The sequence below is a fragment of the Mixophyes fleayi genome, chromosome 9 (genome assembly GCF_038048845.1).
Source record: "Mixophyes fleayi isolate aMixFle1 chromosome 9, aMixFle1.hap1, whole genome shotgun sequence".
NCBI lineage: Eukaryota > Metazoa > Chordata > Amphibia > Anura > Limnodynastidae > Mixophyes > Mixophyes fleayi.
The window spans coordinates 66,054,744-66,081,295 of record NC_134410.1 but is presented as its reverse complement, the minus strand read 5'-3'; the positions used below and the strand labels follow the sequence as shown (position 1 = coordinate 66,081,295).

Here is a 26,552-nt window from a genome sequence, read left to right as displayed (position 1 = left end):
TTACTGTCAAAAGATAATTATTTACATTTAAACCCTGTTATGCTGGCTCCACCTAGGGGTTGGAAAAAATATTTTAATTCAGTTATTTCTATCTACTATATTCACTTTCTATATATTTTAAAAACATTTCACCACTATGGATTAGGGTATATGAAATTATTTAGAATAGCATTTTAATTATTTGTATTTTAATTGAGAATCAATAAAGATAAGGTTTTTAATTATATAAATTGTTCTGGACATGGGAATGAAGTACATTCTTATAGTACCAACTCTTGCCTCGTGTTTCTCTAACTTTGCTGTTGCTACTAAGTTATGTCACGTTAATGCTTCAAATCACAAATAAAAACACATGACACTTTTATCAACTTCTGCTAAGAGTCGTCAGATCAGCCATTTGAAACGGTCATATACATAAGCTGCATCTTTTTAGATTAGTTCAGATGTACTCCTTCAGCTGTGCAGTCATGCAGCATGTATCTGCCCCTAATACATGGAGCCATGCAGATTTCTTTATCTTTAGTTGTTTATTTGCATAGCGGCTCCACATGAGGCAGTCACTATACCATTGGAGCTAACAGAAAGGGATGATTGCAAGGACACAGCAAACTTATAGGTGCCCAGGTGGGGTACGGAATAATGATGCTGATTATTCTGACAAGACTTACACCGATATTTTCCCATGGAGGGGCTCCTTCCTGACGAGGCTGTAGGACGACCGATGTGCCCACCGACTGCAAGCAATCGCGATGAATAAAGAAGCCAGCGCGACTTTATGATATCACTGGGAACTGTAACGCTGTATCGGTGCTGTTAAGGGGGTAATGTAAGTATGCGGCCATGGACAATGTACAACGCTTTGTAAAGTACATTGTCCATGACCGCATACTTGCATTAGCCCCTTAAAAGCATCGATAACAGCGGTGCTGATTACCACCCACCGAGGTGCCCAACCAGTGGTGGATGCAGAGGGGGCTGGTCTAAATGTGTTTTAAACACAATTTGAGTGGCCGGGCAGCATCCACTGTCTGCCTCTTGGCCGACATGTATATAGTGTGTAGTGGCAGACAGCCCGCCGCAGGAGTTAAAGAGGGGATGGGCCTCTACTAAATTGCCCTACCACCACTAAAAAAAAAAAAAAATCTGGATGTACCCCATGGTCCGGAGATGCCAATGTAGCCTCCCAGGCTCCTACGCTCTGTTCTGAAAGTGCAGAGAGAGGGCCTCTTCTGAGCATGGGTGGTCTGGTACATGTGACGCACAGCAAAAATTGCATCTCTCGGGGAGTGCAGCAAAAGCCTCAGTGGGGTGCAAACTGGTGTAAACTTACTGCTGGACCAAACTGCAGACAAATGAAATATGTTCTATTAGGATTTAGCATGTTTGTATATTCTGCTCCATATGTTACACTGAGCAAGATGGCCATGCTCTAATATTGCAGTACAGTCAACACTATTAACCAAACATAGGCTTGGGTCATTTCAGGACACCACATTTCTGCAGCAACAACAAATTTTTCTGGCTTCTTTAGACAACACAGTAAACTATGACAACTAAGAATTGAAAACAACTTTCTTTGTATGCAAATGAAATACATTGCCATACTTGCCATCTAGTCCCAGTTGAGCCCAAGTTACCCAGGATCCAATTTCTTTACAAATTGTCCATCTTTGGGGCCAATAATCATGACATCCACAGTCATAAATTACCCCAGCACCGTGAACAAGAATAATATAAATACATCACCCACGTTGTCAATTTGGTGTTTAAATAATTTGCTCTCTATTATGATTACAAGGGAAGTAACATTAAACCCAGCAACAATAAAAGGCTGTGCACTGCATCCAGTGAGCAAGAATGCTGTTCATCTTACCTTTCTGGAGTGGACCACACAACCAGTATGCCCTCTCTGTGCGGCAATATTATAAATACACACTGCCAGTACTATCACATACCTTAATGCTCAGTCCTATGCCGGGTGGCTCCTCTACATTGACAGCTTTGCAACATTGAAGTCTTAAAAGTGCAGGTAGCATTGAAGCTTAAAGGTGCAGGTAGCTGGGTGCCTCAATGTTGGCGGATTGCACAGTCTGAGCACCGCCCCGAATACAGATCCAAAACCAAAAAACGCGAGGGCGGTTTTGCCAAAACCCATAGTTAATACAGATCCAAAACCAAAACATGGGGGTCATGGAACATCCCTAATGTAAAGGGGGGATATTGATATGGACACAAGATGGGGAAGAGACGCACACCCCAACGGTCTCTGAACGACTTCGGGAGCATCTCCCCTCTGCCTTGATGGTGTCTGCCCGGAAGGGGGGAATTCCCTAAGTCCCCGAATGCAGCAGGAGAGGGAGACCCTTGTTTTGTATGCCGGGCACTCATTTTTCCTGTAAGGGGGGGCAAAATACAGGGAGGACAGTTTCGCAAGGTGAGCACCTCACTGGGGAAATCCCTCGCCAGATTATACTTATGGAAGCTGCTCCCTCATCACTAATACTGCAGTCCCTGCTAATCCAGGGGGTTCTCCCTCACGAGTCTTCCAAGGTCCTCACCTGTCGATCAATGCCTGTAAACAGAGTACAGACTCTCTACCAAGGCTGTCCCTATCCTTACTGCAGCTATGCTTCTATATTCACTCACACACCAGCCCTGACAACTATCTAAAACGTGCAACCCACAAATATGAGATAAACAACCCAGCAGTAAAACAGCAAAGCAGACAGTCAGAGAGAGGGAGGTGGGTACAGCACACAGTCACACAGAGCCGTAACTAGGCAGATGCGGGCGGTGCTCGCCTAGGGCACTAAAAGGTCTAGTTACAGCACTGCAGTCACAATACAGCATTGAACACTAAGCAATACAATAAGACACAATCACTACGGGTGTTAGGCTAGGGGTTCCAGGGTGGGTGATACTGGCTGAGTCCTACTACTGATTAGGCCTGTGGCTGGCTGGGGCTTAGGAGCCTGGCTGGGGCCTAGTATTGCTGAAGCCTGGGACTAAATTTAAAGGAGAGGAGACTAGGGATGGCAGGCCTAGGGGTTAGGAGCCTGGGGATGGGGACTAGGAGTAGAGGCCTGGAACAATGCTGAGGTGCAGACACACAAAAACCACTTACCTGTCCCTTCCAGGTGACAGAGAATCCAACCACTGCTGCTCTCCCAAGGGAACCAGCTGTGCAGTTTTCTTCCTTCTGCTAGGCCTAGGGAACGCCTCCACTGCTTTTCTCCATTTGTTCTGCCAACAACCACTTCTGTTGCTGCAATGACTTTTCCTCCTTGAAAAATCCACCCAGATCCAGGGGGTGGAGCTATATATGGGCAGTGTGTAATTGGAGCGCCACCCACCAGCTGGGACCTAGCATTGCTGGTCCCAGCTCCTACATGCACTATTAGGTATCAGTATATAATAGAATGACTACTACCCTTTTACATTAATTTCTTGAGCCAAGGTTATTTAACTTACAAAGTAGGACATTCTGGAACCCTGATAAAATGGATCATGTGCAGGGGCTGGCTGGCAAATTTTAGCAAGGGGTGTAAGGGAGTGGGGAATTGTGAGAGATGCCCCACATCCCGTTTGGCTGTCTGTACATCTGAGTGAGGCGAATATGGTCAGGTATGGCAGACTGAACTCACTATAACATTACCCTTATGGCAAGTGAGTGCTTTGTCCGCTGCATACAGGACTAGAAGTTTAAATCTCATGTCTAGCCACACGATCATAGGCCTACTCTAGTCTGAACATAGATGACAGCTGCAATGTCCCAACATTCCAGTCTTACTTGTAGTTAAGATGTTAACAATAAAACATGCAATGATTCCTCTGCCAGCAGTCTCTTCCATCTTGTTCCATGCAGAACTGGATTTTTTTTTCTTCTTTTAAGTAAAAATATTCTTGGAGTAGACCACCATTAAGTCAGCACTTTCTTCATTTTACAGAAAACTCACCCTAGTTGATTTATATACAGGTTTTCTAAATGTGCTGTATAACAAAAACCTATCCATAGTATAAGACTGGTCAGATAAAAGCTTGATCTAATAGACATGTGCAGAAACAAAGTACATCCACTTCAAATCCAGATTTTTATATATCATTACATAATATAAACCACACACCTAGCCCTCTCCAATTTGATTTTGACACTCCAGCACACACGGACCCCAGAAGAGACTAGTTAGTGTGCACGATAAATAAATCTCAGTGTTGTTGCTACTCTGCCATTTTACAATGCATTATTGTGGCACGTGTGCTTAATTTCCAACTATAGTGAATAGTCTCTCAGCAGTTATCTTCAGGATTCTTTCAAGCATTCACAGATACATTGGACAAATATACCAATATGGTAAACACAAAAAAATTGAACACCTGCACACAAACAATAGAATTGTGCTGCGTGAATCTGTCGACTTTGCCATATAATTCTATGTGAAAGTATTAAGATAGCACAGCAGTTTCCCAAACTGTGCACCATGGCTCCATAGGGTCCTAAAGTAAGCAAGCCCGAGACACACTCCCCTCCACTTGCCATATTCATCATCATTTATATAGCGCCACTAATTCCGCAGCACTGTACAGAAAACTCACTCATATCAGTTCCTGCCCCATTGGGGCTTACAGTCTAAATTCCCTAACACACGCAGACAGACACAGACTAGGGTCAATTTGTTAGCAGCCAATTAACCTACCAGTATGTTTTTGGAGTGTGGGAGGAAACCAGAGCACCCAGAGGAAACCCACGCAAACACGGGGAGAACATACAAACTCCTTACAGATAAGGCCATGGTTGGGATTTGAACTCATGACCCCAGTGCTGTAAGGCAGAAGTGCTAACCACTACACCACCGTGCTGCCTTAATTCTGCTTGTCCACCAGTCCACTGGAACCCCCCCCCCCCCTCAAAAAAAACAAAACAAAACAAAACAAAACAAAAAAAAAAAAAAAAAAAAAAAAAAACTTACAAAGGCAGCTGTGGCACCCTCCTTTCCTCCCTTCGCACTGTCAGATGTGAAATCATCCTGTCTGACACTTTCAGTGAGGAGCAGCAGAGAGAAGCCAGAACTTCAACAAAAGAAAGGCAGCACTGGCATGAAAGGGGCAAGTTTTGTATTTTTAACTTTTTTTTTTTTTACTAACCAAGCACATTTTTGTACATATTGCTTTATTTTGTTTGATCTTATGCCTGTTAATCAGTGCTGTAAATTGTTCTTTGGGGGAAAAAAAAAAACCCTTTGATTTATGCATCTTATTTTTGCAACATGCTTGATATTTTGACCCAACTACTCCAAATACAAACCTTGTCGGTAATTACTTTAGCTTAGGGGTGCCTTGGAAAAAACAAATCTTGGAGACCCTAAAGATGCCTCGAACTGAGAAAGTTTGGGAACCACTGGTCTAGCGACTAAAGCAGTCTGCGCACAGTAAGATTTTGTCAAGTTTTACCAAATCACTGTAGTGTGTGGGCACAGAACCTAACTAGACATTTTGGTATAGTAGAAAACAGCCAAACTCCATTTTCATGCCTGTTGCAGCAATCGGTTGACCTGGAAATACAGGTGAAGATGCTCTGCATTGGGAGCAGGGTACTTAGTATGGTGCCATTGCATCAGAGCAAGTTGGCCACCCACAATAGCGTCGAATAGCCAGGTCTGTGGGCAATGCCAATTTAGTGGGTCAAAAATTCAAATATATTGGGGATAGCTTTCTGAGCTTACTTAGATTTGTTACAATGACATGGTATTGTGTGTAAACAATACCTGTATGTTTACTATAGGTTCATATGTGCTTACATTTAGTACAAAAGGAAAACTTCTAAAAACACAAACTACAGAACGACAATCAGGAATGCAGCTTCAAATTATATTAGACTATTAAAACTCATTTTATTCACATTCACTAAGGATGCGTGCTTAGAGATTGTATTAAAATATGCACATGTAATAGTATATAATGGATATTATATTAAATGTCACAGGCGATAGTAAGTTTCTATTGTGTGTTTGGATGTCTTGAAACAGTATATGTGATGCCCATCTTTAATTTCAAATTTAAAGAATGAAGATGGGGAAAGTCATGTAAAGTGCATTCTCAAAAAAATAGGGTGTTTTTGCACTCCGTTGGATTGTACATATCATTTTTTTTACTAAATCATATTTGACATGCATACTAGTAGAAATGCTTTGTGTTGAATAGTTCTATTCTGGAATAATGTTAAAATTGTGTAATTACTAAAAAATAATTTGGATACTGCAATTATTTAACTCCAACAAATACACTACTCACAATTTTTTTCGTTTTTCTCCCCCCACTTTAGAGAGTAAGGTCTCAGTACTTGCAAATGGCCAAGGATGTCTACAACAATTAGGCCCCTACAGAGTTGGAGATATTCAATCTATTAGCTATAAAGTAATTGGCTGGCTGAGTATGCCCTGGAAATACTTGGACCCTGCTCTATAAAACAAACTGGTGGTGTTAGGGGAGGTGCTAAGATTAGTGTTTTTATTTTTATTCTTCTCAAATAAAAGTGCAAGCTATATTTCACATAGTACATTATTCCCAGTGGGCACAGAATACCTGAGCATTTTTATGCCCATAAAAGACATACAACCTTGAAAGGAACACAGCAAGTGATACGTTTATTGTTTACCTTATATATTAGAAAATAACTTACAATATAATAGCAGAAATAATCAAAATGATACAGAATTTGGAATTTACACACAAGCAGATAGGAACAGAGCAAGCAGGTACAGTTAGTGTATACAATATAGCAGCTTTTGTCCCACTCAATAAATTTAGGCAGCTTGGCAAGCAGTTTAATGTGCAAAATCCAGAGCTCAAACATTGAACTCAATTTTTAATGTGCTGCCATCTTTTCTTTATATTCTTCATGTAACATAGCAGCCATCTGGGTCACCTCAGGTTTTGCAGGATGTACTTTGACCTATTAAAGAAAAAAGAAAATACACAATGTGTTAAAACAACCCTTTTGTTTTTCACAAACTTGGGAAAAATACTATTACTGCTATAACAGTTTGGAAGCCAAATTTGTTTTAGAGCTGTAGTTAATAGTCTTTACAGTGTCATCGTAAGTAGTTATTTGTTTTATTTAATCCTTTATAAAACAGCGAAGTGGAGCATAGGGTCTGAAGTACATGTACTTTAGTAAGTAACAGAAGGATGTAACTATGCTAGTAGTCTTTCCTCAAATATTCTTGTCAGATTATACTGTAACAATCAAGCTTGTGCTTTGAACTGGATGTTGCTAATCAGAAAGAGGGTGTTCTATGATGAGGACATCAGACATACCTTGATAACAATTAAAACATGCATCAAAACCATTTAAAAACATAGTTTTAAACTGCAGATCAGTTTGCAATCAATGCAACTCTGCAGTTTGTACTTTATATAGGTGTCCCCAATTAGTTGATCAGATACAGAATCTATGTTACTTTATGCAGAAGATCACAAGATAATTTAAAAAGAACCTATAACAATTTCATTTTTCTTAATTGAGCATAATACAGGGGGGGGGAAAAACCCAATACACTGTATAGTTTTAAGTTTCTTACCTTAATTGCAAACTACCTTGCCACTAGACCATGTCGTGACAATAAAATACTTTTAGCAGCCAGAGGAACTTTATGGTAAAAAATAGACTGGGACAAGAAACATGGGTCAAGTTGATAAGGCCCTAAAGACCATACTGTAGAAAATAATCTGCCATCATGGTCAGCAAGGATTTGAATATACCGCTGTGCATAGATGACAAAAACATGCATAAATCAGCCACTGCTACAATGAGCAATCAAATTTCAAGATGGCACACCTTTAATGCAGACCTGGGGGTAAATGTATCAAGCTGAGAGGTTTTCGGTGGGTTTGAAAAACCAATCAGATTCTAGCTATCATTTACTTTTTAGTACATTCTACAAAATGAAAATTAGAATCTGATTGCTTGCTATAGGCAACATCTCCACTTTACAAACCAGCCGGAAAACTCCCAGCTTGATACATTTAACCCCAGGTATTTCCTAAAAGCTGGTATTCTGTAGATCTGCCTATAGCTATATTACATTGGACATAGAAGGATAGAAGAGGGCATAATCTCTTGATTTACATGTAAGAAAGAAACTCCTCATTAGGTCTTAATACCACCTTCACAATAAGAGAAAGATTCAACTGCCTTTAATCCTTGTAGAATTAGTAGAAAGGACATTTTCCAGAATTTGATAGGTTAAAATTGAGGTCCTAGGAGTTCAACATCCCGTGCAACATTTTAATCTGCACCATTCCAAAAAAGGGACCACAGATCTGTGAAACAAGATTGAGGTTAACAATCTGTAACTTTACAGTTTGTAGCTTGCAGGTAGATTGCTTACTGACCAAAGTATTATTCTACACTGATTTGAGGTGACATTTCTGAAGTTGTTAGCACAGATTCTGGAGCTTTGATAAATCTATTCACTATGCTTCCTTGCTGATACAAACCCAATAATGCCTGCAACCTAGATTTGAATAAAGATATATCCCGATTCTTCGTTCTGGACTTCATACAAGAACTTCACTTGGGTATTCCTGGGCTGTAACTTTCTTCTTTAAGGGGAAAGTGCATTTTAGCATTGTGGCTTCTGAAGGTCTCAATAATCATTTATATAGCGCCACTAATTACACAGCACTCTACAGAGAGCTTACTCACATCAGTCCCTGCCCCATTGGAGCTTACGGTCTAAATGGAAAAAAAAAACAAAAAAAAACACAAAGCCATTGTCAAAGGGTCACAAATCACCCTTAACACCATTTTAGACATTAAACCCAGATTTAGTAGTATGTCCCTGAAATGGAAGAAATTCTGGCAGCTATCATTAATCTATGGACCAGCATGGCCTCTGACTGTAAGCTATATTTCAAGAGCCAGTCCATGCCATTCATATCAGTTTGCACAGATTGAAAGACATTTATATAAGAACAAACACTTGGCAATCCCCTGTATATAGGATCCAGATCTCAACAAATATAGCAGAAAGTCAATGAGATTGTTCAAGACCCTATTTCATATATTCATGAGTTTGTGTCACAATGTATAGGACAGCACAAGTTCAGGTTCCTGGTGAACCCACAGCCGCACTGATAAAAAAGGTAACATTTGTAAAATTGGAAGGCTCTGGCAAGAAAACCAATTAACCATAAATAAATGTACTTACAAGACAGAACATTCAAAATCACATTGAAATATTTTAAGGCTGTTTCTTAACCAGGATAAGTAGCCATCTGCATGATGCTCCAGGCTACGCACTTAAATAATCAAAGCCATCTTCAAATCAGGCATATAATGAACAAGTGGCTATGCTGTAGGAACATACCTCTATGTATATCTATACGCAGTGGTCTACACACCCTTATTGGCATTGCAGTTTGATATAAAAATCATAAATAAAGATAACTCATGTCAGACCTTTTTCCACCTTTAATGTGACCTTGTAATCAGCAGAAATTTAAAAACAAGAGGCAAATTTAGGTAAACAGAAAATAAAAAAACTACAATATGCTGGTTGCATAACTCTAGATGTTAAAGAGCGATGAGTGGTATCAGAATAAGGAATCAGGTGGCTCCAATCAAGCAGAAGTCATTCCTCCCTCATACTCCCAGCAATGAGAACAGAAGACTATTTTTCTGATCGAGAGCAGCACACAAACAAGCGCACATCAGGCAGCTTAAGGATGCGAAAGATGTTGCAATGTAAACCGTCCTTAGTCTGATTATGTCACAGCTATGTACATGACCTTATATTCTCAGAACAAAGATTCACATTAAAGGCCAAAATAGGTCGTCTTACTGCACTGGCTCCAAAAAAAATGAAGCATAGTGATTTAGAGAGAGGGGAGAAGCCAATAGAAAGGCCCTGTGATGTAGGACACAAATAGTTATTATTCAATTCTCATCCGGTAATATACCATGGGGGAATGACTGGGCCTTTGGGCAGAGGTTAGGCGCAGAAGAGCCAGAGGCCATTCTTCCATGCAATGTGTGCCTTGTCAAAACAGCTGGAGACAGGGAGAACATTGGCATTTTCCATGTAGCTAATATAGGAGGGAGTATTTCATTATTATTTAGCTAGATAAATTGCTCACATTTTGTTAGATCATATTCTCACCAAGACGTCTCTTGAGGTCTTCAAGCTCCTGCAAAAGCTGGCGATACTTTGTATTACAGCATTTACAAGTCTAGAGAAAATAAAAGTGCATATAAATAAAGGTAAACCAGTGAGCTTTTGATACCAGAACTCTGGTCTGTTGAAATATTTATCTATAAATGCTTAATACACACATAGGACTTGTGGAAATGCATATGTAAAAGCTTCTTAACTGCATCCAATTTAATTTACAATGACTTTCCTTTGAGATAAGTTTTTAACTATGTTAATGAGAGTCCAGATGGACTGCAACTCAAGTAAAAAACATTTTTTGCTTACACATACCTTTGCAGTCACTTAATCTGCATTAGAAATGCATCTTAAACATTTTTCACACTACTTTATCACTCATTGGTGTGTAGGGTTTTCTTTGCTGATAAGAATGATATGCCCATGTTCAAGAGATGAATGGAAAGTTATTATTTGGTAAAAACAACTATTCCCTTGTTATTGGTGCCTCTAGGGAGTGCTAATGCTTGTTTGGGCAAAGTGAAATGCAAAAAAAGATCAAACTCATGTCAAATGCAATAACTAAAGCTTTCTATGTAACAAGTTATTGCCATCTTTTATGGAACAAATGCAGAACATTCCAATGTATACAAACTTTTCTAAAAGGCATTTTAATCTGAACAATTTAATACTACTCCACTGAACAGACATTTAGGTGGAGTGTACTTCCCGATTGCCAGCTCCCATTGCTCCGGGCTTACATCCAAGCTCCAAGTAAATCATACTACATCTTAAGTCACATCACACACTTCCCCTTGCCATTTGATCATGTTCCCAATCAATATTATTTTGAAATCATTATCGTACTGGAATAAGATTGACAGAATGTTTTTCAGACTAAAAGGAATTATGAAGAGAAAATCGGTTAACAGAACATTTGCAAAATGTTCTGAATTTTAAATTAATGCATTTCTAAAAGTATACATTCAGTGACATATACACATAGCACACTTGACCATGTGATCTTCTGTGAACACTGAAAAAGACAATGGTTTTTAAGCGATGACCAATCAAACCCTTTGATATAAATAGATTTATATATGTAGACCTATATACTTTCATTAGACAAAGCTGTGCAATAATAATGACCTCCCCCCCCCCAAAAAAAACCCCAACACAACTTAAGCTTACTATATACTTTGCCAAGCTTCTTGTGCTAAAACTAGTATTAGATTAAATAAAGTCCCATACCTCTAGGTGGAGGCACACCTCTGATTCAGCTTGCTCTATTGGCATAAAACAAAATATAGATTTAGATCAGGAAAGGAAAATCAATATCACATGCAATAAAATGAAAACCAGGATACAAGATTCAGGAATACTTAGCTTGATTCATACTAGCATCATGCATTCTAGACACATTTATTTATTATTATTATTATTAATATTTATTTATAAGGCGCCACAAGGCATCCGCAGCGCCGTACAGAGACAAACAAAATCACAATACAATGGGAGACAGCACAGTACAGTAAACACAGCAACTCAGTACGCTCAATGCACAGCTAGAGAGGGCGGGGAAGGGGGAGGGAGGATCCGCAAACGACGGGGCCCAAGAAGGAGGGCGCGGAAGACAGGGAGACCCCCAGGGGGGAGGAGGGAGCGAGAGTGGACGTGGGGTGGAGGACCATCGAGGAGGAGGGCTAAGTAGCTGGAGAGCAGAGTTAGAAGTGGTGGAAACAGGAGGAGAGATGGCCCTGCTCAGAGGAGCGTACAATCTAAGGGGAGGGGTGGACAGACAGAGAGACGCAGGGGAGAGAGGGAGAGTAGGGGGACAGAGGCAGAAGATAAGGTAGGAAGTTAAGTGGGAGACAGAAAGGCTTTAAGAAAAAGGTGGGTTTTTAGGGCCCGTTTGAAGCTGGACAGATTAGGGGAAGTTCTGATGGAGGGAGGGAGCTTGTTCCAGTGGAGGGGGGCAGCGCGGGCGAAGTTTTGGATACGCGCGTGGGAGGAGGTTATAAGGGGGGAAGAGAGGCGACGGTCAGAGGCATAACGGAGAGGGCGGGATGGAGCATGAATAGAGAGGAGGGTGGAGATGTAGGGCGCAGTGGAGTTGGCGAGGGCCTTGTAGGTGAGTGTGAGGAGCTTAAAGAGGATTCTGAAGGGGAATGGGAGCCAGTGAAGGGCTAGGTAGAGGGGGGAGACAAAAGAGGAGCGGCGAGAGAGGAAAATAAGCCTAGCTGCAGCGTTAAGGACGGATCGAAGGGGATCGATATGAGAGTGGGGGAGGCCAGTGAGGAGGAGGTTGCAGTAGTCCAGGCGGGAGATGATCAGAGTGGATAAGGCATTTGGTGGCATCTTGGGAGAGGAAGGGCCGGATGCAAGCGATGTTGCGAAGCTGGAAGCGGCAGGATTTAGCAAGAGAGAGGATGTGGGGGCCAAAGGAGAGAGAGGAGTCGAGGATGACACCAAGGCAGCGAAGTTGGGGGACAGGGGAGATAGAGGTGTTGTCGACAGTGATGGAGAGGTCAGAAGGGGATGGGGTATGAGAGGGAGGAAAAACTATGAGCTCAGTTTTGGCAAGGTTAAGTTTGAGGAATCGAGAGGATATCCAGGAGGAGATGGCAGAGAGGCAGGCAGACACCCTAGAGAGGAGGGAGGGAGAGAGATCAGGAGAGGAGAGGTATAGTTGAGTGTCGTCAGTGTAAAGGTGGTAGCTGAAGCCGAAGGAGCTGATGAGTTCACCCAGGGAGGAGGTGTATAGAGAGAAGAGTAAGGGTCCCAGAACAGAGCCCTGAGGGACCCCGACTGGAAGGGTGGATGGGGGGGAGAGAGACCCAGAGGTGGTGACAGAGAAGGAACGGTGAGTAAGGTAAGAGGTGAACCAGGACAGGACTGGGCCAGAGAGGCCGAAAGACTGGAGGGTGTGAAGGAGGAGGGGGTGGTCAACGGTGTCAAAGGCTGCAGAGAGGTCAAGGAGGATGAGAAGGGAGAAGTGGCCCCTGGCTTTTGCAGAGAGGAGGTCATTGGTGACTTTAGCCAGGGCAGTTTCAGTGGAGTGGAGGGGGCGGAAACCAGACTGGAGAGGATCAAGGAGGGAGTATTCAGAAAGGTAGGAGGTGAGACGGCTGCAGACGAGCCTCTCGAGAATTTTGGAGGCAAAAGGGAGAAGAGATAAGGGGCGATAGTTCGAGAGAGAAGTGGGGTCGAGATTAGGTTTCTTAAGAATGGGGGATACGAGAGCATGTTTGAAGGAGTAGGGGAAGATGCCAGTGGAGAGGGAGAGATTAAAGAGGTGAGCGAGGTGGGAGCAGGTGGTGGGGGAAAGGGAGCGAAGAAGGTGGGAGGGGATGGGATCCAGGGGGCAGGTAGTGGGGGGGGAAAGGAAATCACATTTATAGTACATAATTGGCAGTTTAAAGACCTCACACAAATTGTATGCAAATAAAACTCCTAAATTATAAAGGAAGCTAAACTTAAAACAAACATTAACACAAGTAAACTTCGAGGAGGAAAATTGGTATAACTAGCATGAGCAGATCTCTACATTATGAATCATGGATTCCAGAGCATGTGGCAGCATAGTAGCCTCCTTGGCAAGTGTTAAATGACAATAAGAAATGTGGTGCCAACATTTAGTCTCTATGACTACAAGGATGCAGTTCAGTACAGTCTCTTCTGTGGGAACTAGGGAGAAGTCAACACTTCTTTCCAAATACGCAATTGATGCTCATTCAACTCACCACTGGCCCCGGTAAGATCTGCTAGAATGTTAGTCTGCTTGTGCAAGAGCTTTAATGAGTATATAAAAGAACAATAAAGAATCATGTAGATGCACATTTCAATCTTTTATTCTGATTCCTTGCAATGTGAAAAGTTCCTGCATATAGCGTTGTGTGCCTGCCATTCCACGGTTGTAGCTAATGTGTTCTACATTTTTATTGGACAATTATGCATCAGTTGGATTCCTTATAGCTCTAAAATGCACCTACTGATGGGTAGGTGAGGCAAAAGCAAGAGGTCTCATTCTGGCTCAAACATTAGTGATATGTCACAATGATCCAATGGTCTATGCAGGAGAATTAGAGAATTTCAAAAGTTATTTTTTTCTTATCTGTATGAAAGGTAACTGCAGTGCCCCACTGTCACCTCAACAGGATGTTATAGCTCAACTAGAGCAGTGTCCACTTTACATGGTAGTTGTGGAGCCAAATCCAGAGACTGGAGTTACAACACTGGAGGCAGTTTATTAATAGTATAAGTATGAAATATGAGCCTTTCCATGGCCCGAGTGGGTCTTTGCACCCCAATATTGGGTATTTGGGCCCCCAGTTACATGGCATAAAAAAAAAAAAAAAAAAATCAGGGAGAAATCTTTTCCAATCTTATCCAACTGTCAAGTGTAGGATATATGAAAGCAGTCATGAGCTTAAGCCAATGAACCAGACTAACAGAAAGCTCTCTGAAACAAACAGACTGTCGGGGAAGTGGAGTTCTAGGATGAAGTGAGCTTACATTCTCAGCATTCAAACAGTTTAGAAATCCTAAATAAAAAACATCTGTGCTTAGGAACGGTCTCTCTCAGACCTCAATTTATCCATTCACACATTGTAGCCAGTTATTCGAGTGCCCTGGGAATAGAGTTGTTAAACTTCCTCTTCTTTTGTTGTATTAGGCCCTGTGTTTTGTCTGACATGGACCAGCCATAGACTTCAACAGTTAGGTGGGAGAAAATCATTGGTGCTGTGAAAGAGCCAGGTAAATCTGTTGGGCTGCCCATTAAAATATGGTTGGCGTGAGCTACTTTATAGACTCCACAAAACAAAATGACTTCTGTATATGGCATCACGTGGTACTATATTGCTAAAATTCACAAGGAGAAGCATGTGCTTGGTCTATCTCAATATGACTTGCAGGTTCTCTGGTTCACATCCATATTAATAATAAGATAATGTATTGTAGGGAAAACTAATTTAGGGAGTGAGGACTTTAAAGCTATGTTAAAAAAAAATCCTCCTAGGAAGCATATAAATTCTCTCTTGTGGCCCCTGGGGCACTGCAGATGCAAATGTTATTCCACCAATTCACTCTTTAGAGCAGCAAGCTGGTGTTTTAATTATCCCAGAATGTCAGGCCTCCTGCAGTCTATGCATAGCTGCCAGTGAAACTCGGTGTAATGACCCAGCGAGCGACTCAGATCATATCTCACCTCAATCAGCAACACCTTATAGGCCTTTGCAAGCCTTTCATTTAGCAGTTCCCTTTACAACATTCTACAACACAAAACGTACAATTATTTGCCTGTGTGTAGCATATCTTGCATAAAATGGCTTTGCGCATGCTCAAAGAGCAAGCAAATGCACCTAGGTAGACAAGCGCTTATCTGTCACTGTCTGCACCTAGAGAGGCTGAACACGTGAGGGAAGGTGCGTTGTAATGTTACCAGAGTACAATAAAGGAGTGTCCACACAAGTGCAGCTCAAACATACCTGCATATAAGCTTGTTAGGTGTATTTTTTGCACCTGCTATAGGCCAGGTGCAAATACTTACTGATGACTCGTAAACCAGGCACATATCCTGCCGATGCATCACAAGATGCATACGGCTTTGCTTATGGGCAGAAGTACACTATTTTTCCTTAATTTCCCCCCATTTTGCAACCATCTCTGATTTAGACCCAGAGTACTCACAACTGGAAGTTTGCTCAGATGATGCAAATATTTTGATAAGTTTACTTTTTTCCCCCTCAAGTTAACATTTTACTGAGCTATGTTTTCCATGAAAAGACCACTATGTGAAGACAATTGTCTTCTATGTTTAGTCACAGAGTTGAGGTTTAGATCTTCCCCACCCTCCTTCCCAACCAGACTGTTTAGTAAAAGAAATCAGGGACAGGTTACAATAAGATTGTAAGCTTGACACATACCAAGAAAAATATCCATTGATAGGTATGATACAAAAATAGAATAAGCAAAAAAGTGTGCTAGTGCTTGGACTGAATAACGTGATGCCAATTATTAGAGTATGGACACTGGAGCAAGGACTGGGAGATGGGCGAGTGGAGGAAATAGAGGGATCAAGAGGTGGGAATAAGCAGGAATGGAAAAGGAAAGGTCTAAAATAAATCCACTGCATTGGAGTGTCAGGTAGGATTACACACCAAGATGCTTACATTTATTTTTTTAAAATACTTACATCTGAGGCGGTAGGTTAGGGTACTGCAACAATGCCAACCAAGTAGAAGGAATTACTAAACATGCTAGTTTTGACTACATCTTATACGTATGCCAGATCCTCATGAGAACAGTAGAAATTAGGGGGGAGGATGGAGTGGTTTGGGTTCTTCCAGGTGGTGGCTATTTGGCACTTACATCAGCCCAATGTTTAGTTTGGGCACTCCCACCTAATATGTATAAGAGTCTGTTTGCAACCCCAAAAGTTCACTATATTAGGGAGCTTTTCTGCAATCTAGTTGGGCTAAGATATCAGAGACAAGAGCTATATATTTTCTTTGATGCGAACATTGAGAGAACTGGATGGAGAAAAGGTGAACACTAAATCCTCCAAACGCCCACTTCCCATTTAAGAGACGAAGAGGGAAGAGAAAGCCTTTAGAATGGTTACAGAAACAGCACCTAATCCGCGGTACCGCAATAACGTGGATTTTCGTTCGCAGCCCGTACGAAAATCTGCGTTATTGCGATACCGTATTACCGGCAGTAGTGCGCATTTTCCGCAGTAACGCGGATCGGATCTGAATTGAATATGCCCCTCAGTGTCAGATTGATATGTAGAAGGGACAATGGGGGGAAGGGGGAGGAGTGTGTTGCAGATTCAATATAGCCCAAACCAGAGGGGGACCGCCACCGCACACAATGTGCCAGTCAGGCTGAATAGTAGTAGTAGTAGTAGACCCCATGTCCACCTGTCATAGGCAACTGCTGAAGAACATGCAATTGACCATATAAATAATGAGATAATGTATTGTAGGAGGGAGTAATTGGCCAATATCAGTTTACACACTTTGTTATTTATATTCCTAGGAGATCTTTCCTTTATTACCCTGGCTTTTACAACAATTGTGCTTGAAAAATTGCTGGATGGTGTTTCACCAAGTATTTAAACAAATATATTACAGATCTATTTCACGAGATAAAAACCTACCAGAAGTGGTGGCTGGAAGGCTTGCACACTCTTCTATTGAAGATATGGAAGAATGAAGCTTCTCCTGGTTCTCTGCTGTAGTATGCTGAATATGGCTTGAGGAAGAACTAGATTTTACAAGAGAGTCGAAGGAGGCAGCTTCATTTACAAAGTTTGCTGCAGACGAAATGCTCTGTTTTGTGGAGGATGTTTCAGACGTACTCTCCCCTTTTGTAGAACCAATATCCCTGCGAGGTCCCAGTGCAGGAAGAGTTTTCTTTACCAGTAATCCTGTAACATACAATAGTCTTCAACTCAATTAAGTGCCTAAGGCCCTGCATCCCTAATGTGAAAAGTGACTACAGAGAAAGCATTATATCAGACCCTTTGGTGTTTTTGTTTTGCTTCAAAGAAAAAAAAAATGAAATTACACTACAATTATTTGCAGAGCTCTAGACTGAGCTGTATATTAGCATTTAAATTACCATAGCACACTGATTTTGCAGAGGGAGCAGTATAGATATTTGAGGTGGACTATCAAGACCTTTTGTTTGAAAGCTTAAACAAGTTCCAACTTTATTTCAGTTGGCCCCTTCTCACCTGTAAGGTTTGATTTCAATTTTGGAGAAACTTTCTGAGGATGTAACTGCAGAGGTGGGCGTATGGATGAACTTCCTGGTTTTGGAAGGCTAGTTCTAACTTCTGTGGAAGACAAGTAAATTCATTTTGATATAAACTGGTACATTACTCTATATCAGTGTCCATAAAATCACATTATCTCCATATTTTCTCACCAGCTGATATTAGTGGACGCACACTATTAATAGCTCCACACTGAGGATCCTGTAGATTGTTAGTGGCATTCTGAACACCAACAGAGTGACGTCCACTGTTTGGTGCACACAACCGGGAGGGTGGTTTAACCAGAGAGGGGGCATTGGGTAGCTGGGAATGTGCAGCAGTAGAACGTGTCTGCAGTAAAGAGAAATAATCAGACAAGGATATTTGGAGCAATGAAAACTAATATTGACAGATTTTAAAGTTTTTGCACAGGATGACGCACATGGAGATGACTAGACAACATATCAAAATTATACAAACCTTTGCAGAAGCAGCTTTGGGAATTCTAAAACGACTTCCTTTAAGTTTGTTGGCCATTGTGCTCCCTCCTGTCTCCTCTGTGCTTTGCTTCAGGATTCCAGGGCCTACTCTCGGCAAACTTTGGCGAACCAATGGGGGACGGATAATTCCTGTGCCAGGGATTCCCCTTGGTACCATTTTAGAGAGCGTTGGCTCCTTTCCTGGATTCTGACCTGTGGTGTTATTAAATAGAGCTAAAGATCTGCGTGCAGAAGGGATACCAGATGTTGGTGCTATCTGTCTGGGTATTAGCCCTGAAGGAGGACGTATGCCTCTTTCTGTACAAGTTGGGAGCATTGAGCCCCTTGATATTTTTTTAACTTTGTTGTTATCATTCAATCCCTGCATCCCCAGGGGTTGTGTGGTAATCCTCTGTTCCACTGGAACCTTGTTTGTCGACTCCTCTAATACAGAGCCAAGGGACACATTAGGCTCATGATGCACAGAATCATAGCATGTTTTCTGAAACTGAAAATTGTTAAACCCTGGAACAGGCGTAGAGGTGACAAAAGAGAGCGACCCAGCAGAAAAGACACTCACATCATGAGCACATTCTTCTTCCTGGATCATGCTATAGGATTCTGAGAGCAATGGAGAATTTGATTCCTTGCAGGTATCCACTTCATTCTGCAAGGAAACCTTCTCTGCAGAACTTCTGTTGCATTTTTCCTCGGTTGCTTTTGACAGTTCCCCTTCTGTAGCATCTGATTTGCTTTGTGCAAGGGTGCAGACTAGCTTGCCATGATCTGTAGTCCGACAAGTTATATCAACTACAAGTTGGTCTTCTACAGACTCTGGAACTGGCACAAGATTTGCTTTATTATTAGAGAATAAAGTTTCTTGCGGGTTGAAGAGAGAATGGGGAGGAACATTCTCATGGTCATTTAGTATCGATGCATCCTTTTTTTCAGTGACCAAATTTTCTGATGGTGACATAGACAGTGGAACAAAGACCTCTTCTGGAGAAAGAATAAGGTTTTGGCTGCTTTCTGAGACATCTGTAAGTAATTGCATGTCTTTAGAAAGGTGTTCACTTGCATCAATGGATGGTAGGTCACCTATCACAATGTCACATTTACCAGTCATATCCAGCATCGTATTTGAAGAAGTTTGGGGTGCAGTTATAAATAACTGAGCGTTTGCTACAATGACCTCGTCAATGAGAGGGGCACCATCCTGTGTGGCATTGTTGTTTGGCACAGCATCTATAGTTTGAGGGACAGTTGCCTCGGTCACTTCATCCACAGCTGAAAATTCCATTTTGGTATTGACAGAGGTATTTTGCACCACCTCAACCTCTTGTGTGGTATCCGTTATTACTTCATCATGCATTGAAGAAATATCATGTGTGGTGTTGGCAGAGGATTGAGGCACCAATTCAATCACCTGTGTGGTATTTGCTATACTGCACTCCTCATGCATGAATGAAATGTCCCGTGTGATGTTTGGTGTTTGTGGAATCAGTTCAATCACATGAGTCATATTTACTGTAGTGACCTCCTTGTGTATGGATGTGTTCTGTGTGAGGTTAATAGGAATCACTTGATTGGTGTTGCTAGGGTGGAGTTCATCATGAATTATCAGAATGTCCTGTGTAGTACTGGCACACTGTTTATGCACATCTGTTTCAATTAACCATGTAGGACTGGCTGTGGACATCTCATGCACAGACACAATGTTTTGTGTGGTATTGACCAAGTCTTTTGGTGAGGGATCAGTTGCTTGACAAATATTCATTGCAATGGCCTCATCCTGCATTAATACAACCTGTTCAATTATATTGTCAGAGTGGTTGTGCTCCACCTTCATTACTTGGGTTGTGCCAAGTGGAATGATCCCTTCAGAACGGGATTTCATGTTTTGCGTGGTGTTTATAGAGCCACTAATGTTATTGGCACAGTCACTCTTCGACTCTATGTCACATGCCCCTTTGTTATCAAACTGGTGCAGTATTACTGATGTAACGTTGTCCACCATTTTTGCTGAAGGTTCCATCATCTCAGTTCTACTTACAGAATGTGTTTTACTTTCATTTGTAGATAGCTGCTCGGTCTTCTGCCTCTTACTACAACCCCTACTCAGTCCATCACTTAAATACAAAATCCCATCATTAGCAGAGTCACTCAAAGATTGTCCTTTGCTACATTCAGACAAATTAAAGTCATGAAGTTGCATGTCTACCTTTTCCAGATCCAGCAAGCTCTCCCCAAATAAGGATACCCCCTCCCCTATAGGACTGCTATCCAGAGAACGCATCATATTCGCTACTTCACAGGCCAGCATTGACTTCATTGGTGTGCATTCATAGGGAGGAGGTTCTGCATCAATGGAAGACACATCTAACGCATCTGCTTTCCGCTTGACTGGACTCTTCACAACGGTTTCTATGCCCTCTATCTGGTTAACTATTTCTTGGCACTCGGCAGCAAAAAAACTTCTGTATAGTGGAGTCTGTGTAGGACTTTCATGTGTTGGTACATCCGCAGCATATGAATTTTTGTGAACTATATCCGTACTGGATATTTTGTCATGACTTCTCCAGTCCTCTGATGTACAGGACTCTATATCCAATTCCATGACAGGAGTAAGTTTTTTCTTGACTATTTTTGATACCATTGGAGTGCTGAAATATTTGTTACCATTGCTAGAAGTGAGCTCGACAAACTCAGGCTCCTCATTTTCATTGCGAACTGTAGGGTCTGCAAAGTAGGACAACGACATAGTGGAGATTCCCAACAATTTAGATGCTGAATGGTGTTCAGGAGCTGACAAACCGATATCACGGGGCAATGGTGGCGCACTTCCTTTAGCCGTAACAGGCTGGACCATTCCGTCACTATTCTTTAATTCTTCATGCTTTGAGCTTTCTGCTTTATAGTAGCCACTTTTATTGCCTTCTTTATTTTGAAGGGCCACAGAACCAACCGCTAAGCTATTTCTGAGGTCAGAGCATGTATTCATTATGTTATGCTCACTCTTAGAACTTGAAAAACAATCATCTATTCCTTTTCTGATCTTTGACTTGTGTGGAAGCGGAGACTTGCATGCAGAGTCGCTCATCCGTCTTTTGCTTAAAACCAGGGAGGAGTGTAGTCCAGTACTCACATCGGGGTCATTTTTTATGTCCTTCAGCACCATACGCCGCAGCTGATGCAAAGGACTTTTTGTGCCCACTGGCACCCAGGTTGTTTTTCGGGTAGTTCCCTCCAGGTTGGAATAAGAATGCCACTTGTTCAGAGAGTGATCAATATTTTTATTTTCAGTTTTCTTGTAAAATCTGAAAAAAATTAAAATAAAAGATTATATGAAAGCATAAAGAGGTTTGTGCAGAAAGTGGCTTACACACCAGATACATTTTTTTTTTAAAATTCATGGTAACATGCACACTATTTGTGTGATGGCCAACAGAAGATCAATGGTATTTTACATATAAAAATGCTGAGAAGGTTTAGTTTGTTACAAAGCCAAAACCTGTCAGATTGGTTTCTAGCTCATTTCTGCTGTTCATCATTGGAGTGGATAGCATGTTGCATGAATGTATTGGTCATTGTCTTACAAACAGAAGAGTCACATCTATATGAGAGGACACATCTATATTGAGAGGATATCACAGGGTCTAAAGTGAACCTATACAGATCAAAGTGATAGCAATCAAAGGTGCCCTATTTGAATTCATTAAAATATACCTCTAGTTCAGTGATCGCTAACCTGTGACACTCCAGGTGTTGTGAAACTACATGCCCCAGCATGCTTTGCAAGTAGATAACTAGCTGATAGCTGGCAGAGCATGCTGGGACTTGTAGTTTCACAACACCTGGAGTGTCACAGGTTAGCCATCACTGCTCTAGTTCTTACTCTGCTTCGTGGCCAGTGATGCCCCGGTTACATGGATTCAGAGAATCAATTCACTACACCGAGTCTGTAGAAGAAAGAATTAACACTGTATTAAGGGTGCACACAGCAATTCTTAAATGTTGAATAAAAGCACCACATAGGGGGCTTGTAGTATACCTATAAGGAATGTTTGGGACATATACATGGACTTTCATTGCAACCCAGGAATGAAACATTTTATATGTATTTTATATTATATTAATATTAGAAGTCACATCTGAGTTGCATTATTACTCCATTCAATACAAAGCGAACAAAACAGAGCATGAACTGGAAGGCTCCCCACTCTAAATTGGCAGTACAAGCAGAAGGCAGGATATTAGACTTTAAAGCAACTTTGGCATGTGTAACAATAGGGCATAGCCTTGGCAAAATGATCTCAAAATTAAGTAGGTCTGTTAAAAGCATGAAGCACACAATACAGGCAACGTATGCATGTGACTACAGAGATCAGTCCAATCTCCAAATTTTAGGAAAAGCAAAATTGCATCAGCATCCAAAATGCTGAACTTTGTCCTCCACAAGACAAATACAGTGAGAGTTCGATCAGGTTTAGATCAAAGTTTTGCAACGCTTGCGTTGTGGCAGCTAATCAGCAGCACTATGGATTTTGGTGCATTTTGCATCCTTTTCTTTATTATTGGACATACAAATGAGCTTTGCCCACTTACAGTGTGTCTTTTGCAACACACCGAGACTTGAAAAACTAGTGAAAGTTCTCATTCACTATTGATTCCTTATTAAGCAAATTATACAAACATGCATCTACTCACAATGGGACATATTTTGTAGACAGCAGGAGCCAATTGATTAATTAGAACAAATGTTATAAGGACATTGCTAAAAATGAAATTGTTTCAGTGCCACAACGATCATGTATTGAAATACACACTAGTTTGCTGCACTTCTAATTTCACGCAATTCTAGCACATGCGCCTAAAGTGAGAATTATCTATAATCACTTTGAATACAAACATGCATAAAGAAAAAAAATCTTCCACTAACCCAGTGGTTCCCAAACTTTCTCAGTTCGAGGCACTCTTAGGGTCTCCATAATCCAAGGCACCTCTAAGCCAAAATAATTACTGGGTAGTCCTGTTTTTAAGTAGCTGGGTCAAAATAACGTAAGAAGCATTTAGGCCCCTTCACAATACCACTGCACCCCTTCACCATATTACATGTGCCTTCACACTGGGAGGAATTCATTTCTCAAGACTAATGCGGCCCGCGCACGATTACCATTAGTACGGTAATTTTAACACATTTCTGCTTGCATTGAAATTACCGTACTAATGGTAATGTGCACTATTACTGTAGTAACGGTAATAGTGTACAGGCTGAGTTATTCTAAAGAATAACGTGGTCAATTGAATCAGCCCCACTGTGTCCCCATTCATCCCATCATACTGTGTCCCACTTATCGCTGTTTTCTCTCCGTTCCTTTACTTACCTTCTTTCCTCAAATTTCCCATCTTTCTTATTGTTCCTCTCTGCTGCTGCTCCTCACTGACACTGTTGGACATGATGACGTCACGTCCGACAGTCAGTGAGAACGGCGAGGAGGGAGGAGGATGATCCGGCGCCGCTGGAGTGGTAAGTTTTTGTTTGTTTTTCCCTTTCTTTTGCCAGGGCGGCTGCTGCACTCCAGTGACAGCGCACTTTGGGAACCGCTGCACTAACCTATGAAATCTCATACCAACACACCTTACGTAGCAGATGCATTGCATGAAGTTAGGCTGGGTACATACTACAGAGTTTCCAGATGATTATCGGGCTAATTATCCGAAAAACGACTGCTCAGCCCAATATTGCATTAGTTTGTAGTACACTGCAACGATGAGAGACTATCGTTCCAAAGCTCATCGTATTGTTTCGTGTGATTTTTAAACCAGACTAAAAATGTTGTTTCAATTATGCAGTGTGTACGCACTCACGATCTTCATAGTTTACAGAATCATGATCATTCAGCCGTTGGTTATGGCAGATGAAGGGCACAGATCTGATGGTAAAACGTGTATAGTGTTTACACATGAACCAGCATGCTGACTGGGACTTTTTTCTTTTAATCAGTCGTTGGTAAAATTATTATAAACAGATTGGGAGAAAACCCAGCCTGGGTACACACTATAGGATAATTCTAACGATGCAATATATTTAACAATTTTACCAGCAACCGGAGGAAAAAAAAAAAAAGTCCCGATCAGCATGATGATGCCTGGGTACACACTATACACATGTTTTACAAGATTTACCTTCATATCTGTGCTCTTTGTCAGTCATAAACAGCAGCTGAAAAAAATCCTGATTTTGCACACTCCAGAGATCTATGGACACTGGTCATGAGTGCATACACACTACAGAATTGGAACAACATCCTTCTATCATTGAACATGATTTTTAGTGCAGTTTAAAAATCTTCTTCAAAGATATGTGATTTGAAACAATAATTGTTCATCATTGTAGGGTACACACTATGATATCAGGCCAACTAGTCATTTATAGTCTGATTGGCCCAATAATCATCTGAAAACAAAGTAGCATGTACCCAGCCTTACTCAGACTTCATTTATGTGCTCTGGAATTTTGTGCACATCTACGCGCTATACAAAACCATTATGAGATATCAGTTTGCAACAATTTTGTCCAAGTTGCATTTAGCAATAGGTGGTGTGTTAGCAAAAGTAACCCAATTATTGTCTAATAGGAAATGGTTATTTTTACAAAACATCTACATTAACATGGTACAAACACACACTGATTTGTTAGGAAAACTGGTTATCACTACTACACTGGCAAGTGTAAATCCATAGGACTAAAACATATGCAGAACATTTTTACATTAAAGGAAACCAGTGCAAGTATAAATGGAGCAGGACATTACATAGAAAAAGCACATGGGAACAACATTTAACTATGTACAGTCACTGTGGTTATGGTTATTATACAGCATACTAAAAAGTAGCATCTTGTTAGTATTCCCTTCATTTTTGATAAATTAATCCTTAAGTCTCTTGATCCAAGGCATGTTATGTGTGGCATCTGGAAGGATTCTCTAGAAAAGAGTTTTGAGCATAATTCTGATTCATATAATCTAAGACAAGCTCCACTTCCTAATGGTTTTTCTTTGGGTTGTATTAATTGCTGCTAACAAAACGTGTTCTTCAGACAGACCAAACCTAATTGATAACTATGGGAACAGACATTAGTGCCTTGTGTGACATGGGTCATATTGGAGACTAGGTTTTATTCTGTGTACACAAACTTAAATCGCACAATAACATTTCAGTCTAATCATTGCAGCTATTATAAGTGTTAGGAAGTACTCCGTGAAATAAACGTTACTCATATGACATGCATTGCCTTACTTACTGTAAGTACGTGTTGTGGTGTGACTAGTGCACAGTGAGGCCGTCACACATTACTATACGGTGTCTCGGAGCACGGACTCTCTCCAGCCTGTCACCTCCGACTACATTGAGAGCAACAGCAACGATTTTCAAATACTTTAAACCGCGCTCCAACCCCCCATTGGTCGCCTGCATCATGTGTCTTACTTATATATAAACCGGCCAATAACTATAGCGTAAAAATTCAATGTGCCAATGAAAAAGCTCAGGGGGCGGATCGGGAAGCGATAGAGAGCACCGGGCGGAAGAGCCTAAAACTAGACTTAGCCAGACGCTGTTAAAGTGTCGTATAAGGGGAGAGGCGTCTCTAACAGGCACGTGTGACTGCAGTCACTGCTGGGCATGCGTAGAACACACACAACGACTAGACACTTCTGTGTAGTGTAATCTAATCATGACAATCTTAAAGACTAAATTAAGACTTGGTAAACAGTATTTGATTATAATGCTACAGGTTGTCTTGGTACTGTTTATTTTTCAGCAAGTAGTGGTAGAGTTGGTATGGTTCCAATACCAATCAAAATGGCAGGAAACCGTTCGTTTGAACCACTGCTATGCTATTACTGATGTTATTGGTGCACCACTTTTAGTTTGAACATAAAAGGCCATTTACCGAAAAGTGTATCTAGAGTTTAGCCTTAAAAGGGTATACATTAGTGCGCAAACCCGAATAACCAGAAAGTTGGTTGTGCTCTGACATTTTACCTAACATGAAATGCTTAAAAGTAATTAAAGGGCTTGGGAGCGGACTCTTTTGGCCGCGCTTCACTGAAGCTCCTCTAGACGGGTGTCCCTAAAAGTTCTGTACCTCACACCACA

The 26,552-nt window shown here is 41.2% G+C and overlaps 1 protein-coding gene across 3 annotated transcripts; it reads right to left on the bottom strand.

Annotated features, from left to right (window-relative positions):
• Positions 1-6,614: 6,614 nt before the first annotated feature.
• On the bottom strand, positions 6,615-25,983 carry LOC142100726 (uncharacterized). 3 transcript variants are annotated; one of them, XM_075184484.1, is made up of 8 exons: positions 25,696-25,982; positions 18,394-21,709; positions 18,087-18,264; positions 17,893-17,994; positions 17,314-17,583; positions 11,400-11,434; positions 10,138-10,230; positions 6,615-6,949 (listed from the first exon to the last, which is right to left on the bottom strand). In XM_075184484.1, the coding sequence occupies exons 2-7, from the start codon at positions 21,568-21,570 to the stop codon at positions 10,144-10,146; spliced, it is 3,849 nt and encodes a 1,282-aa protein (XP_075040585.1). In that variant the 5' UTR covers positions 21,571-21,709; positions 25,696-25,982; the 3' UTR covers positions 6,615-6,949; positions 10,138-10,143. The 3 variants fall into 3 exon arrangements, with proteins under 3 accessions (XP_075040585.1, XP_075040584.1, XP_075040583.1); XM_075184483.1 differs by having other exon boundaries at positions 10,161-10,230; XM_075184482.1 differs by lacking the exon at positions 6,615-6,949 and adding an exon at positions 7,438-8,319 and having other exon boundaries at positions 10,161-10,230; positions 25,696-25,983.
• Between the last annotated feature and the right edge of the window lie 569 nt (positions 25,984-26,552).

Excerpts from the sequence above, each read along its gene's own strand:
- LOC142100726 (XM_075184482.1), bottom strand. The coding sequence starts at position 21,570 with ATGGTGCTGAAGGACATAAAAAATGACCCCGATGTGAGTACTGGACTA. Across the intron at positions 18,265-18,393 it reads CCAAAGCTGCTTCTGCAAAG|ACACGTTCTACTGCTGCACA; the intron begins GTTTGTATAATT and ends TCTTTACTGCAG. Across the intron at positions 11,435-17,313 it reads CCTTCCAGCCACCACTTCTG|AGCAAGCTGAATCAGAGGTG; the intron begins GTAGGTTTTTAT and ends TTATGCCAATAG.